This window comes from Phoenix dactylifera, chromosome 16 (assembly GCF_051530095.1).
Source record: "Phoenix dactylifera cultivar Ajwa chromosome 16, Ajwa_hap1_PhDact_Kaust_v1.1, whole genome shotgun sequence".
NCBI lineage: Eukaryota > Viridiplantae > Streptophyta > Magnoliopsida > Arecales > Arecaceae > Phoenix > Phoenix dactylifera.
The window spans coordinates 2480041-2497565 of NC_143205.1; the positions used below are offsets into that span (position 1 = coordinate 2480041).

General features: G+C 35.2%; 2 protein-coding genes across 8 annotated transcripts in view; one reads left to right on the forward strand and one right to left on the reverse strand.

The window, feature by feature from the left end:
• Window positions 1-570, forward strand: part of LOC103710636 (calcineurin B subunit-like protein) — a 30723-nt gene extending 30153 nt beyond the window's left edge. For all 4 annotated transcript variants that reach the window (XR_015974058.2, XR_005507100.3, XM_008796452.5 and 1 more), the window contains one exon: window positions 23-570. Coding sequence is in view for 2 of the 4 variants with exons in the window: in XM_008796452.5 (XP_008794674.2) it covers window positions 23-154 (132 nt within the window). In the remaining 2 variants the exon portion in view is untranslated. The remainder of the gene's footprint in view (window positions 1-22) is intronic.
• Window positions 430-17202, reverse strand: LOC103710635 (FAM63A-like protein (DUF544)). Of its 4 annotated transcripts, none has more exons than XM_088712614.2 (13): window positions 16875-17184; window positions 16563-16681; window positions 16360-16466; window positions 16161-16248; window positions 8090-9140; window positions 7935-7989; window positions 7754-7835; window positions 7528-7608; window positions 7214-7318; window positions 7067-7116; window positions 2733-2822; window positions 719-765; window positions 430-634 (listed from the first exon to the last, which is right to left on the reverse strand). In XM_088712614.2, exons 1-12 carry the CDS (start codon window positions 17005-17007, stop codon window positions 762-764), a joined length of 1965 nt encoding a protein of 654 aa, XP_088568740.2. In that variant the 5' UTR covers window positions 17008-17184; the 3' UTR covers window positions 430-634; window positions 719-761. The 4 variants fall into 4 exon arrangements, with proteins under 4 accessions (XP_088568740.2, XP_088568736.2, XP_008794673.2 ...); XM_088712610.2 differs by having other exon boundaries at window positions 2733-2859; XM_008796451.6 differs by lacking the exon at window positions 719-765 and having other exon boundaries at window positions 463-634; window positions 2733-2859; window positions 16875-17202.
• Between the last annotated feature and the right edge of the window lie 323 nt (window positions 17203-17525).

A 17525-nucleotide genomic window follows, 5' to 3' on the forward strand; every position in this document is an offset into this window, starting at 1 on the left:
TGATTTTTTTTTTTCTTTGCAGTTGGAACATCTATTCCATATACTTGACGTTGACAACGATGGCCTTGTCAGTAGAGATGATTTCATGACGTGCCTCAAGAAGAACCCACTACTGATAGCCATTGTTGCTGCTTGCATGAAGCATGAGAGTTGATGGTCTGATGGAGTTGTAACCATGATTATTTATCAGAACTTGCATGGTGCGTTTATCAAAGAGATGACCATGGAACCCCCTCCTGGAATCTCTCCGGTAGCTGACCATTCAAGTCAGTTTTTTTGTTACATTGAATGGTTATAGCTTCCAATTTGAAGAGCTGTAAAGTTGAGCTGTGGAGCGAAAAGATGCTGCATGCATTGTGGTTGTCTTACAGTGTTGCATGCCGAACAGGCGTATGCAAAGGTCGAGAATTCACCTAATTTTGAGAAAGATTTTCGTGTAAAATGCATTATAGATTTGGACCCTTATTAGAAACATTTCCATGATGTCTTATTTACACTAGAACTGAACTTGAAGTTTGTAATACATTTCACTGGTGTACACAATCATTTACAACGTATGTGTTTCTCACATCACAACGCACTTATCCTTGGCTTTTGATTCACTCTTTTGTGAAGCACTGGAGTTCCTGGGTGCCTGTTAAGATACAAAGAAAAACACTTATTTTTCTATATGAACAACATTGTCTCCATGATATGATTCAAAATGTTATGTAAAAACCATTCATCTTCCGGATCCAGAACATCATTTGGACATGGAGTTTTTAACTGCAAAGTAGAATGATAGATCAAAACCCAACTCGGAACAGAGTTGGTAAAGAGGTCATAAAAACTCAAGCTAGTTGACTTCCAATCATCCATAATCATTATTTGATTGACTAGTGTTCAACTATTATTATCTGATCATTATTAATATTTCCAACATACTTTATATGAATGTTCACATAATCGAAAATAAGGGATCTAAAAATAAATGCAATCTCTAACCATGATCTTTATTCTTCCTAATCAAAAAACTCAAAAGAGTGTTAAATTGTCAATATAAGATAAAACCGGAATATAACACTTCTGCAAAGCTAAGCCACATCACTTTTACATGGATATCTGAGTGCACGACAAGGAATACTTTAGTGGAAATCTTATGAAAAAGGATTTTCTACGTGAATATAATAAAAAAAAATTGATGGTCCTATATGAAGCATGACTAAATGTTCAAGGAGACCCATGCACCATAGACTTGCAAAATCTATTGATCCATCAAAAAGTAATGATGTCCAGCCGATGAACCAGGTTTTTGCCAGTCTGATTTAACTCAGCTGAGTTGTGACTCAGATCAGCAAATTCTGACACAGTGGGTGGAACTCCAATATAATAATCAAAAAAGAATAACACTCTTCTGTATACTCGTACTGATGCAACTTACCATCATGAAAAACCAAATGCAAAAAAAATGCCTAGATGGCTAATCTACTTAAATTGACTGCTTTTGCCCACACGGCAGTTTGTCATCATTATAAGATGAGGCAAAAAAGGAAAAAAAAAAGAGTTCAGATATTAGAGGGGATATAATAAATTTTGCATTTTAAGACTTGATTCCTTGATTCAGAAGGGATCTTGCCAAAAAGATAAATGTAAAAGGACTCATGCTATTATCTACCAGTCCCCATTATTTTCTTTTCAAAGAAAATATAGTCAAGAGTGGAACAATGCTTAAAAACTCGCTAATGCATTAACTAATTCAAAATTTAACTACTCAGATATGAAATTAGTCTAGCAGACGATCCAAGCCATACTAAGTTCTCAATAGGTTCTTGGCTAATTTGACACAATCTAGGTGATTCTTGACTTAAATTGCAAGCATATGCACCATGATTACACATAGATGTCTCATGATGTCAGACTAATGTTTGGTATCATCTATAATAGGACAAAAGGTGTTACAATTTAGATAACAAAAAAATATATATTAAATTTAACTCTGAGTATATAGCTTTTGATAATATAAAAAATTATATGATATTATATAAAACTCAAAAGTGACTGGCCCAAATATCATCATTTGGCATCTCCTAGTATAACAATCACACCAAGTACTATTTCCCACTTCAACAACACAGACTACGAGACACCAACCATGAACATCAGCTACTTCCTTATTATGTTAGACTCTATCATAGTGAGGCAACTTTTTTAAAGAACCGTTAACCTTAGAAGGTCTGATTTGAAAATTATGATGTGAATTTTCACTTAAACTAGGCAAACTGTATGAAAAAAAGGAGAAATTTGAACAAACCTCGTCACATCATCAATATATAAAATCAAACATGCTCAAACACACCATTGGGGTTGCCGAAGACTAGTCCAATCTAAAGTAAATTAAGTTTAAAATGCATATTTCAGGGGAAAAAGAACAGTTCCTACTAAAGGTTAAGAGATCTGATCTCTCATTAGGGCTTGGAAGATGATGGAACATGAAAGAATTATGCTTCAAATCATTTCTCACTTAATTGTTCAAAATGTGGTCACAACTTGTACTCAAAGATATATAACCTCCCAAAATGATGCCTCAAGACATCCAAAAGAATCACAACTAGGCCTAGCAAGTTCAAAATCAAACAGAACAAATCTCATCAACACAAACTACCAAAAAAGAGCACATATGTAATTTGCAAATGAATTTTTGATATTTCAATTGAAAGCATAAAACACCAGATGATGTGAGAGAAGGCATGTACCTGAGGACCTGTGACAAGCCTTGGACGAACAGTAACAGGTGGCTGTTGTGGATGCTGTTGTTGCTGGCATGGAGGCTGTTGTTCAAACTCCTGTTGTTGAAGCGCAATCGCCAGTTGCAGGTCAGAACTGCCCGATAATAATCACAGGAGGATTATAAAAAAGAAAGGCAAAAAGCTAATATCAAGATCATTCTGTTTAAGTTGAGAGAGAGAGAGAGAGAGATCACAGGTAGTAGCAGGGAGTAGCATTAAGACCAAAGAAACCAACCATTGATATAGAAAATATGCCATTGGCAAAACAACAATCAATATATACATGTTAACCCGTAACAGTCAGAAGGCACATGGTATATGTGCGGCATGCATCTATCACAAAGTCTGAATCCAAGGTAGATTATGCCTCAATCTGTTCTAAGGCGGTGGAGCCTACCATGGAATGGTTTAAAGTTTGCGGCCTTGGCAGTATTTGATAATAGAAGGTTGGTTTGCTTGGCCCCAAGAACACCAGGTGCATTGGATCTAGGAAGTTGACCACTATTGTATCCATAGCCCAACTATGATTGTCACTAATGAGGTTTACAGTAATATGCATGAGACATATTTGATAGGTTTGCAGATGGCGGTGAAATTTTCCAGACACCCTTTATATTTATTATCATGTACCTAAAGACGAGGGTTCACTTTGTAATTTTACAAGTGTACAGGTCATCATTAGCCCTTTACTTGACCTTTAACAAGCATTAATTGGTTAACTACCAAAACATCTACACAAGAATAAATACTAGGGGTGCCCCAGTAACTTTGCAGACAAACTTCTCCAGCAGATCTATATAACAAATTTACAAAGATATCCTATAGGGAACGCAATTTTCATATCCCATCTCATGTTTCTGTTCATAACATTCCAGTTTTTCTCCGAGTATGCTAAAAACAACATAAACAGGATTTACAAATACTTGCTCCCGCTTGCAGAACATACTGAAGAATTTTAGTCCAAAGCAACTCAATGAGGAACATGGCTTGCAATGAAGCTGGGTTTGATGGGGCTAACAATAATGGTTGTGGCGATGCATATGATAATGGATTTCATGATGATTATGTTAGTGATGGTTGCACTCCATTTTTTGATCTTGAGTTTGGATTTAGTATCAAAATGGGGAACCGAGAGCAGCAAGATTATGGAATGTCAATACTGAACTACATAACAGGAGCAGAATCTAACTACAGTTGTAGTGGCCAAGGTAAATGCTTTGGTTCCTATAGCAAAGATAGGTCCAGAATATTTTGAACACAATCAAAGGATATAAAATCGTTAATTATTACCCATCTTCAAGAATGGACATGTTTTGAATAATAGCCCTTAAGGAGATCTAAGCACTGAAGGCACACCTAGCAATGAGCATGACAAATGTATCAAGGTTCCATAATCTTGCAGTGGAGAGGATTCATAGGGTTTCTAGGTTTTCTTAGGTCTTATGTCCATAAATGCAGTACATCAGATTTCTAGGTTTTCTTAGTTCTTATGTCCATAAATGCAGTACATTAGATTTGAACCAAAAGAATTCGAATAGATTGTATGGAGATAGATTCAATGTTTTTAGGCCGCTAGCTGTTTGGGGAAGCTGACAGCAATGGATAACTGGATGCATAAGGAACAACCAAAAGAATGAAATACAGCTTCGAATCAAATTTCGTTTCAGATCTGTCTCATTTCTAATGCAGAAAACATCTAGAAGATGAAAATCAACAGATATGGTAAGGAAAGAGGGGGAAGCAAGGAGGGAAAAGACCGCTTGTATTAACATATCTGACCATTTCAGATCTTGAAAATAACAAACTGTAGAGGGATGAATAAAAGAAAATTATAAGACAGAGACAAGGGAAAATAAGGAATTTCTTTCCAAAGTCAAATCAAGCATTTAATTCTATATATTAGAATTAAAATATATATAACTGCAATAGAACATTAGTTAGAAATTTCACATAGGCTGAGCTCATAAATTATTATGCAAGTGAATCAACTAAAATGACCAGACTTTGAACCCTCTAAGTGTAAGTTTGAAAAATTCAGTGAATATAAAAAATAAAATCTAAATTACTACTCAATAATAAAATTGGTGCTATTGTAGATTTTCCACAGCTTGATGTGCTTGTACATTAAAACCCTTATATCAGGAATAAGTTGTTCTCAAATTTTGATGAACCATTGCGGACTATCATATGGTACCATATTTAACAACCCAAGTATAAGGAACCGTAGAGTAGTGCGACCATAAACAAGTCCATACAAGTTTAATGTATATGGGACAGGCTGCCATGAACCATTCTGGATCTGTATAATGAACTATATTTTGTTTTAAAAAATAGCAGTTTAGATAAAAATCACAGTACTATCTAAAAAATAGTTGTTTAAATTAATTACAACTTATCAAAGAGTTTTGGGCAAGGACTTCGAAGTACCCAAATTATTCCCCAAAATTACTATGTTCAACTTCATGAAAAATGTACCCAAAAGAGAACAATTTCAATATGTTCTTAATTAGGTTTGGATCTACATATTTAAAGAAAAAGAAGGCACCAAAAGTTTTTAAAGTTTTCTCTAGTAAAATTAACATTAAAATTAAATACATAGAAAATTAAGTAAGAGAGTTGAAAACTAATTTCCAATAATTTTTTTTGTATAGTAATGATAAAGGCACTCAAACTAGCACAAATAATAATTAAATTTCATAAAATAGAACTTATAAATAATAGAAAATTTTATATTTAGAATAAGAAAAATTAGGCTAAACTTAAAGTTATATAACAATATAAGTGTATGTGCAAACTTTGAACTTCTTATCTACAAATTAAATTTAAAAATAATAGATGTTAATAATGAATTTAAAATATGTTTATTTCTAATGAATTTAAAGTATGTTTATTATAATCATAGACTAGGAATTCGAAGGTGGCAATGGGTATCAACTTCCCATGCAGCCCATTCCATATTTGGTAACTCATTCGGACATGGAAATATTGATCTAGTGGATACTGGATTCTCATAAAGAAGGGGTAAAAGCATGGTCTGCCAAACCAGGCCGAACCGCCCAATTCACCCCATACTATACCGAACTAGCACGGAACCGGCATGATTCGGCTAGTATTTACAGAAAATGGCATGAACCACTCTGAATCGGGCAATTTGGAGTAGAAACCCCCCCCCCCCCCCCTCCCTCCTCCTCTTCCAATAATAGAGAGGCCTGAGAAGGCTCATTTTCCTTTTCAAACCCCCCCACCCCTATTTCGCCAAAAAATTGGTGATTTCAACGATTAAAGGAGGATCCAACCTAAAACATGGTAAGATAGCTCTCCCCTCAAAAACAAGCATCATTCAAGAAATTACTCCAAAATGTCAAGAAGCATCATTTGGGGTGTACTAGGGTAATAAAACATCAAGAAACATCAAAAGACTTAAAATCATTCAAAAAATAAAAAATAATTATTTTTTATTAAATCTTTAAAAAATTTAAAAAAATAAAAAATGGTGTGCTGGTTTCAGTGTACCGTGTCGATATGGTACCGAACTAGTATGAATTGGTAGTACGAATCCTGATACTAGTTCAGCTAACCTTAGGAAAAACCACCATATCAAAGGAGGAGCTTGGGTATCGTTTTCACATTACAGGGTATTGTTTCAAACCCAATAATTATGATGATATCATATAAAACAGAAAGCATGGTGTCCACAGATTCAATAATAATGAGATATTATATGCTACAGAACTATGCATATTGTCAATTTAGCAAAAATAAAGCTAATGATGCCCCAGTTACAAGACTAAATAGTAAAGAAGAAATTATGGCAGTACATCAAATTTAAAACCAAAAAATTAAAAAAACAAATCTCCTATGATGACAAGGCATCTGCATGGGGTGGTCAAACGAAAGGGGAACTTAAGTGCCTCAAATTGTGAGCAAGGATCAAAGTTGCTTGCTTTGTTTATGAGTTTAGCCTTTACTAGCATTTCAACAAACTGATCCCAGATAAATGTTACATGGTCAACCATAATAGATATGGTTTTCTATAAATTAGTTTCGGACATAAACTAGTTTTTATGAGAGCTTAAATTTCAGTGATACAAAGCATACAACAGGAAAATACAGCCTTTCATGATTACTCCTATAAGATATAGTGATACACCACAGAATTTGATAATTTGATAAACACAATAATAAACTAATGGAGTCAACATGCTATATATATAGAATGCTCTTCAAATTTGTATCTTACTTGACTATGTGACACAAATACACTATATTCAAAAGTAAATTAGTTAGTATAACAGACATACTTTATAGTTGAACTTGATGGAGATGAACTTTCAAGAGAAGCTAAATAATCCTGCATAAAAAAAATTTATCAATTCCATTTTGTTCATTGATTGTAAAACTAAAAAGAAAACTAAATCGATCTTAATTTGTAGTAGGAAAATACATACAGCAGTACTGGTCATGGCATTCTGTTCATTCCATGAGTCATTGACTTGATTTTCGGCCTTAAATTCCATGAAGTTACCGGTCATAAAAACAGTATCTCCATTTACCTTTTGTGAACATTTCAAGAGAACAAATCAAGAACATGCTTCTTCTTACAGAACATTACAATTTAAATTAAAAGAAAATTTAAAACAATAACTACCAAGGCGACAATTGTAAATAAACCAAAGTTAGTCTTCTGACTTCTCATTGAAAAAGAAAATGCATACTAAATTCATGGGCCCAGATACCCAAATACCAAAAATATATAGCATACCTCATTTAACTTTTCCCACACCAAATCAGGTTGGTTAATATAACCTTGATCAGTAGCCAAGAGATAGAGTTCACCATTGAACTACAAAAAAAAAATATCAAAATTGTAAGGTTTGACTAGACAAGTTGAACTACTAAATACCCATCCTGTTCACTATATCACTAAAACAAAGAGAACTCTTACAAGTAAAAGCAAGAAATAAAGAATTATAAGTGCTTGATTGTACCTTAAACATAGAGCTGAAATGATTATTACGGAAAAACACACAAAGTTCTCTTTCTTTAAGCCCCTCTTGCAAGCAAAATAGGCTGTGAAACAAGAGACAACTTTACAAGAATATAACTTTTCTTCATACATTAATATCTTAGTAACAAAAGCAACTGGACCAGATAGTAATGAGCATGTACCCGTAGATGGTCAATTGGCTTGCATTATTTTCCAAAAAGTTTTTTATCAGTTGCCCTGGAAACAAATGATTGCAACAGTATCAAATCAGATGCAAGAGTTATTTAGATATAGTAAAAAGGGTCAGAAAATAAAAATCTACAAAAGACTCCTTTACATTGGTGCCGAGTGACCTCATCGTTCAAATGTTTAGGACTGTTATCCTCCTCTGTTTTGTCAGCCTGCTCAGCAAGAATTGCCTCACCTTCATAGACTGGCTCTTGGTTTTCATGTGTCATAAGTACAGATTCAAGAATGCGTTCTTCTCCTTCATATATGGGCTCACTCCCTTCAAAGCTTGAACTGACAGCCTCAGAAACATCAGAAAGCTCTTCTCTTCCATTTGAGGAAAGGAAATCAGAACAATGGGCAATTGGATCAGAAAAAACTGCAGAGTTGCAATCAATCAGATTATCAGTGGGCTTATCATGTCTCGCAGATTGATCCTCTCCTGAAGCAATCATCAGGTCTTTGTTAGTGCAGCACCAGTCAGAACCATCTTCTTCAGTAGATAGCAGAGGTGGATCCACTTTCTGCATTAACATATCAGTCCTTACAGTCTCCTTTGAGTCACTGGATATTAAAAGTTTCGTGGATCCTTCAGAGATTGACTGACCAGTGTTATATCCAGAACCAGCCCTGGTTGACCCATCCTCTGCTGTGACATCATCCTTCCAGTCACTGGATGAATTGGATACTTGTGGTGCAAACGAGTCTGACTGATACAACTTTTCAGATTCAGCTCCATTTTGTACCCCCAAAGAATCAGCATGAGTTCCCAATCCAGAACACTGATGTGTGCTTTCCTCTAGTTTAGGAGATGGATTACTCCAATCAGCAACAGGAGACATGGAAACGTTAACTGGAGTGGACATTTCAGATCTAGAGAGGTTCAAGGCTCTCATCAGCTCTTCTTCTTCTTCCATGTCACCTTTCCCTCTTCTTTGGTCAACAGAGGTTGAGACTGGATGATCGTCAAATGATCTACCTCTTGAAAGGCATGGCGACGGAACTCCTAATGTCGCAGTTGTTGCAGCAGCAAAATCAATGGAGTCTTCTTCTTGCACGCTCTTATTTTCACCCTCAGATTTCCTTGCTTCGAAGGCAACAAGCTCACCAACAAGTGTATTGTAAGACTTGGACCCAATTGCCGCTGCAGTATCAGTATCCTGGATAACAGCAAATATCTGTCAATATAATTCCATCAATCACGGTACACCAATATCGAACCAGTACAGGGTATGTGGGGCATATTGAGTATCGATACGCTGAACCGACCCCCGTACCGGGCTTACTGACATTGTACCAAGATGCAAACCTTGATATTAATGCTATTAAGGGAAAGAACAGTAACTCAGCTTAACCAAAATTTTCCCTTAAAACTAATGTCCAATCCAACGTAATTGCCATTGTACATCAATGACCTCTCTGTAATTACTCTTGACAGATCAGGTACAGAAAAATAAGGCAAAGCTGCAAGCAAATAATGCAAGTAGCATGCAAGCAGGCAATGTACAAAAATGAAAGCCACTGATAAAAATTGTTGCTGGCAAGAAAGATTCTTGGATTATGGTAAAAAAAATCATTCAGTTTGAAGCAAAACTTAAATGAAAAAAGCATGAGATGCTTATATGAACAAAATAGTTGCTCATAAATCTCAAGGAGACAGAGAAAAACATGCTAACTTCATTCAAATGCCTCAAGCAAGTACAAATGAGTGAATAGGTGGCAAAAATACAAGTGCATTAGAGACTTGTTTGATCCAATGTATCTCTGAAAAGCAGCAACACTGGTTAATGAACTACTGTTCCACTGAGAGTGTTTTTTATATGCAGTATATAAATTCAAGTGTTTGTTTAAGGTTGGGACGCTGGTGACCAAAGTTAATATCAACTAAAATCAAGTCTAGCTAGCCAAGTTTCATCTTGATTGCCTTAGCTTTTTGATTGGCTGGATAAGATTGCGTTGTTTCTTGTCGTAGCATATTAAGCTAACTTAGATTAGGTCGCATGTGGTTTGGTTGGACCAAGTATTGAGTATAGATAGGTCAAGCTATGGCTTGCCTGCATCCCTTCTTTCACCTCCTAGAACCTGACATCATTCCCCATAGGCAGGAGTCAACTTGATGAAGCAGATCAATTTTTGAAGTCCAGTTAATTACATAAACCCTCAATTGCACTAACAGAAAAGCTCCAATTTGAGCAACCTAATTAGAACAGAACAAACAAGGAAAAATGAAGTCTACAAGCACAAAATAGGATAGTCGGAGGCAGCTCTGTGATATCAAGAGAAGAAAATCATGAGGTCAGCTCACAAGGTTAAGTGGAAGATGATATTAATAAAAGACAAAAATATGATAAAAGAAAACCAATCTTGAGCAAGATATGCAGATGGATTTAAGGACATGGATTTAATGATAAAATCCACCAATATGCATCTTGACCACCACTGTCGAGATGGTCTGTGGTGGCCTGCTTGGAAACTTAGAACAAGTTGAGCATAAAATAAAAGTAAGAAATTGCTGGATCAAGAGACAGGAAACACAAAGCATGTTTCATGCTTTTGAGATGAGATGTGAATGACAAAATGCACACATCTTCAACGTGAAACTTAGGGGACCATAACCCAAAAAGACTGTGATAGCAAAACCTTAAGACAAATAAAAAAGAAGATGAAGAATGAACCAATGAAATGTCAAGCCCATAGGAACCATTGAGGTTAGGCAACAAGATCAAATAGCCATTGAATAATATAGGATCACAAGAGAAAATTTCGTTATTATGGAATGAACAATGATGGGATTATGGATGCAGATGAGAGTGGATAGTCAAATAATTCAAGATAACAAGGAAAAAAAAAAGAGATACATGAAAAATACAATAGAGTGCATTTGCAATTATGCAGTTATATATGCATGCACACGTACATATAGACACATGAACACATAGATAGAGGTATATCTTTGCTTACGAATAACATATTACACAAGCACATGCAAACCGAGCACACACTAGCACATAGAAGCATTTATGGAGAAGAGGGAGAAGGAACAACAGAAAGTCACCTACTAATTCTACCAATGCATTTGCAATTATGTATTACACAAAAGCTTGCTCACACCAGGCATGCAGAGGCACACATATAAGCATACATGGAGAGACAGCCAAATATGTAACCCTACCAGTAGATATGAAGCCTCAAGCCTATAAATGCAAAAAAAATCCAGCAGAATCACACCATTGATCATGATATTAATATAAAAAGGTTTAGAAACAAAAATTCATGTGCATTAGAGGTAACAATAGTGTTAGTGTAACAAATGTAAGAGCTCATAGCCCAGGTTAATGATGGGCAAATTCAATCCAAGAGAACTGATTTTGGGACTTCAAAGTATTTGTAATGATGGAGTAAGTTTAAATATTACCTACGGCCCAAATCTTGCACTTGTGTGAGCTTAATTTGGCTAACTGCTAATGTCTGCGCAGCCAAAGCCTAATGAATAAGCATTCCTATCTATATATTTATAAACACACATACGCACAGAGAGAGAAAGATAAAGAGAAGGATTCTGAAGATCTAAAAGAAAAATTAGAAGGGTTAATTAATAATAGAGATTGAGTTAGAAAAAGCAAAAGAAACTTAAACAGATTTTTGTGCAATCTTGTGATGAATATTAGTTCAAAGAATAAGTGATAGTAAAATGTTAGCACTATGAATTGGAGTACAGTTTTTGTTAAGAAAAATAAACTCTTTAAAAGATCTTCAAAAAGAAATAAACAATAGCTCAATAGATTATAACCTTAGCAAGAAATTACATGAGTTAGAACCAATGTTTTGAAATGTAGTAAATATTGCCTCATATGCGTACACTATCCCTTGACCATACCTCATTACCTATATGCAGTACAATATGTCGTCATATCGCATCAGGACCAAAAAGGTAGTCCACTTAGCATCATCGCATTGCCAGCTATGTGGCCGACTTGGTATCGCACGATTACATATGCGAGCCCTCTTAGGGGCTATTTAGTGCCCTATAGTTGAAGTTGCATTGCAACTCAAGTCGCATTGCAGCTTAAGTTGCAATATTTGACTTACACGGAAGCTCATTTTTTATATTTGGAAGAGAGTTTAGGGAATGAAAGGGTTTCTTTAATGGACATTCCATCGAACACCTTGTGAGCACATTCCAGGTCGAAGCACTTGATGTAGATAGAGATAAAGAGTGTTCTGGACAAAGATGTTAAAGTTGAAGTTGCTGGTGGGAAGGGCCTAAGTGTGGACCTAGGCACCTAGTGGAGGGAGCAGGTGGTGGTGCGGTCCTTGAGGAGGGCAAAGAAGGTGAAGGAGAGAGGCAAGGTAGAGGGGTCGAGGCAGTGCATGGCGGCATAGAATAGAATGCTTATCATTATTGCTTTTATGTTGCTATTATCCATCCATTAAAATTTTTTATCATTATTTCTTTTATATTGTACTCCATATATTATATTTATTTTTAAATAGTTACAAAATGCTAACTTCATATACACCCATATGTGCCTCGAACATATTGCATATGCTCTATACAGTCTCTTGTCTAACCTTATTTTGCAAACTCTTTTCAAAACACTAGTTGGACTACAAAATTGATATTAAATGTCTGTAAAAAGATTTACTGATTCAAAATTGAAGATAAGTTATTTAAATTGGAGATCCATGCTCTTGATTTATAATCTATAAAAAAAATGAGCCTATAAACTAGAATTCACATGTTTTGATGGTCTCTTACTAATATATCAAGTGGGCGCAAATTTAATAAGCTCTAGTAGTGAAGGTAGGATGTTTTGCTATGATATAAGCATTAAAATCTATTGAACTCTAATATATACATGTTTTAGGATACATGAATTGTGATAAATGCAGTGGGATTTTAAATAATATGTCATATCATGCATTTTAGCAGACTAAAACAATTGTTATCAACAAGTTTTCACCTTCTTGATACATAGGTAAGAGACTACTGAAATTTATAAATTTTTCTAGGCATCTTCAAAACATGATCAACAATGTGGAACTCCAATTCATATGCCCCTTTATCAATTTTATAATATTAATTTTTTTACCAAGGATGTAGCATTCAGGGTATAGTCTAACCAATACATATATATATATATATATATATATATATATATATATATATATATATATGTATGTATGTATGTATGTATGTATGTATGTATGTATGTATGTATGTATGAATGAATGTATATAGTAAGCTTGGATGCTTCTGACGGCACTTGGCTCCAAATGCTTTCTTATCAAAAACAATGTACCTCTCAAAACTAGAAATCAGCACTGTTAATCAAGATATGTGACATTTAAATAGGCTAGAATCAAAAAATCATGTCTTTTACCTATGCGTCCAATGAAAACAAAATTAACCATTTCAATGATAAGATATCATGTTTTAGTTTGATCTATAGTTTAGAAATATGCAAAGTAGCTGAAATTTGTCTTTCCTATGTTTTAAAATATTTAAATCAAGATCAATGGTTTAGGATTGCAAATTATATAATTTATACGACATTTTTTTTACTGGCTATATTACTACAGTCCATTTTTTGTCAGGTTAATGCATAGGCAAGACACCTCCAAAGTCCAAAAGAAAAAAAAAAATAGTTCCCTAGGATTTTATACATCTCATATCATGATCAATAGTGTTGATTTTATTTTGAGAGGTTCCTCATTTATTTTGACTAGGAAACATTTGGAGCCAAATGTTTTCAGAAGCATCTCTCTCTCTCTCCCTCTCTCTCTCTCTCTCTCTCTCTCTCTCTCTCTCTCTCTAATATATATATATATATATATATATATATATATATAGGCTGAATTTGGTCTATATTATTCTCAACACTAATGTGGACAGAGGATATATCTTGGACTTTAGTTAAGCATCATTAACTACATAGGTTGAACCCTTTTGATGGGAACAATTTTACCATGCCCAGATCTATGCTGCTCTTAGTAGAAGAAAACTTCTATCTAGAGCATAAATCAGGTTTGAAACCTCTCAAAAAGCTCACTCTTGCACCTGCTTTTTAAGCACATCCTACTATAATTTTCTTCGAGAGGTCACTTCACCACACCCACCTACAATCGACTTGAGCAACCAATCACAATCTGGTCAACTCCAATCTTGATACCAAAATCCACTCATAGGGTGGGTGAGTACACTCTAGGCAAATCTCTCAGTCACTACACTTAATTTCAGCATGTTTTTAAGTTGAAACCCACTTGCATATTAAAATTATTTTGAGAAGTGGACAGATAACAATCTGCAGGCTGCAAACGATCCTTGAAGGTTGACAGTTAACTGCACTCAAGCATGTCCTAAGTATATGCACAACTATGAACAAAGCTTTTAGCAATTTAGAAACAAAATTGCACCTATGATGCAAATCTTAACTGAAAATTGTCCGACAGAGCATATGGTTAATGTAAGTTATCATCTTAAAATCATATGGTTATACGCGTGTTTAAGGAATAGCAAAAATGGAAAAAGAAGCTTTGGATCATGACAATTATTTATCAATGAAAACTTGATAAATATATGTAAAGTTGTAAAATAAATTAGGAAGAGGATGGACACATATGGAGGTAATATCTGGACAAAAGGAACTTGGAAATATTGCCAAATACACCATCCAACCAACACAGGCATGAACATCCTATTCGCATACTTCTCATCTCATAAATCCTTGTAACCTAATGGAAAAACCATAGAAGCTTATCTGATGTGCATGGCAACTCAAGTTATATGCCACAGTAGTCTGTAATTTGGCAGCCTATGTACGGCATATATTTAAAGTAATTATATTTAACTAGCCAAATAAGTACAGCACAAGAAGACTAATGTGTACAAAAAAAATTAAGTGTCATGACAATAATGTGATTGAAATTTTCCACTATTAATTATATTCAGATAGCTCATACAGTCAAATTATGCAAGTTAATTTTGTTCATGAGTCTCAAAACGTCGCATCATGATTTGTGTTCCCAAGCAATACAATTATTATTAAAGAGAAATTTCACTATATTATCATCAAGATGTACAATAAGAAGTTTGGGTTGTTGACCATTCTTCAAAAGTATCAAAATTCCTATATGGTTATCAATGATTTCCAATATACAATAGAAGCATTTCAAGTACCCATTTTTTAAATAACTTAAAAAGTGAATGAAAAGATAAGCAATATATTTATTGTCCTAAATGGATGTATCTTCATAATTCCTGCTACAGCATGCACCCTTAATTAGAAATTAGCATTTATCTTCTTGTATATTGAACTATCTTATGGTAGTAATTTGCAAGAGAAGAACTATATTCTCATTCAATAAGAAAGATAATTGTTCCCCATTCACAAGTTAACCAAATCTTTTACCCCCAAGGAGAAACTCCCAACTATTTATGGGGCATGGCATCAGCATGATAACAATTTAAAAAGTAGGATAATTACAATACGAAGATTACATTTACTATGATTATTTAAATCATCTAACACAAAATGAAGAGTGGTTATTAAAGGGAAATGAAAGGTACGTTATGTTGGTGTTGACTTTTAATCATTTTAATCCACTAAATTTGGCATTGGATAGGATTAGCTGTCTATCTTAAATGTGAGGACCACTCCAATACTGCACCTAAAAATACTATCAACCTGTATTCAGCATATCTTTCATCTGAACATTAAGAAGATGAATGTTTAATATGTCATTGGCAAGTTAAGACATTCCAATGAAGAGAAGAAAATATAATAGAAAGGATAACAAATTCATCCTGAAATCCTGAGAGTACAATGAGACGAGACTAATTAAACATCTTTTAATCAGATTTCAATCACAACACAGAAAAATTGACCTCACATTATTGAGATAATGATCATGCTAAGAAAAATGTACATATTCCACATTCTACTAAGATCACTCGATCATAAGTTGACCTATAGAAGTCATTAATATTGTGACCATCATTAACTAGGAATAAATGGCATATTTCTATTAAACTAGGATGTCAAACATGAAGAATGATGCCTGAAAAAAAGAACACAGGCTTCTTTAAAATATAGGTCAAACAACCCAGAGAGATGATTACATTGAAAATAAGACAAGCTTAAAAAGCCAAAGTAAATCCAAGTGTTACAGAATAGTACCTGAGGATCAACTATCCACCCATGGTACAAACCAATATCAAGGAGATCAAATATGGCACATTCCCGTGTGAACTCAAAATCATTTATCCTACGTAATTGAGCAAAAATATCGGGTTCAATAAAAAATTTATTAAAAAAAAAAGATAGCAGCTTTGTAAGGTGAAAATGACAATGGTTAAGAGCTGTAATTGATGCTCACTTCCTGAAATGCACATTAACATCAATTCCAGTAGCAAGACGAGGCAGCAGGTCAATGGCATCTGCTATGTTCTGTTGCTGGTTGCTAACATACACATCATCCTTGTCCTGCATGCAGAAAAAAGAAAGAATTAGTGCACAAAAGCGCAAATTTGAATGGCAGCCCACATCCCATCCATCTCCAATCAATCCACGGATGGTAACCTGAACGTTGCTGTTGGAATCAATCAGCTTTTCTGCCACAAGAGAAAGCAGCTTCTGCAGCGAGACCTCCGACGCATCCAAACTCAGATTAAGGTTATTCCTTAGCAGCAGGACATTACCTAAAGAACATAAATTCAAGAAAATCATCACCAGACAACCAAACTACCTCCAAATTAGGTCAATCTAAATCAATTTTTTCCATCAAAATCGCTCGGAAGAGAGACAGAAAACATCAAACGGAGCAAGAAAGACAGCCGCATTTCTGCATCCAAGAAAATAAATGCGATAGAGGGGAAGAAAGAAAGGGCTCACAGATGGCCAGCAGAGGGCAGGGACCGTTGTCGTTCTGGAGGATGATGGGGGTGGAGCGGCCGAGGAACTGGATGACCTTCGTCTTGTAGACGACCTCCGCCTCCGCCTCCTTCCTCCGGTCTTCCGTCGCCATGATCGACCTCCAATCCCTCCGATCAGAGCGAGAGAGAGGAGAGAAGAGAGAAAATTAGATCGAGATAAGGGAGAGGAGGTGGGATTGACAGCAAAAAAACCCAAACCCTTCTCGCCTTTTTCGGGGCTTTTCTCGGTTTTCTCTCCGCAACCGCGCGGACGAAGGGATATTTGGTTTTCTCCTTGGTTCCATTCCGCGGAATATAACACGTGGGATGAGATCTCGAACGTCGGATGATAACGGATCCGACGGCATCCGCAGAGATCCGGTCTCATCCGGCCGTTAAAACTCGTCAAACGATTGTCCTGTTTTTTTTAGCTTTTTATTTTGTTAGAAGGCGTGGCGGTGTCGGAGAGGAGAAATATTATAGTATATTTTCAAATAAAAAAATCGGAGATGAGATTGGGAGCGGCAATCGGATTGGATTGGATTCTGTCAAAAATTGCCAACTCAAATCTGATCAATTTATTAAATAACTCAAAAATCTTGATCTAAATGGAATCTCTTTATTACCGGAA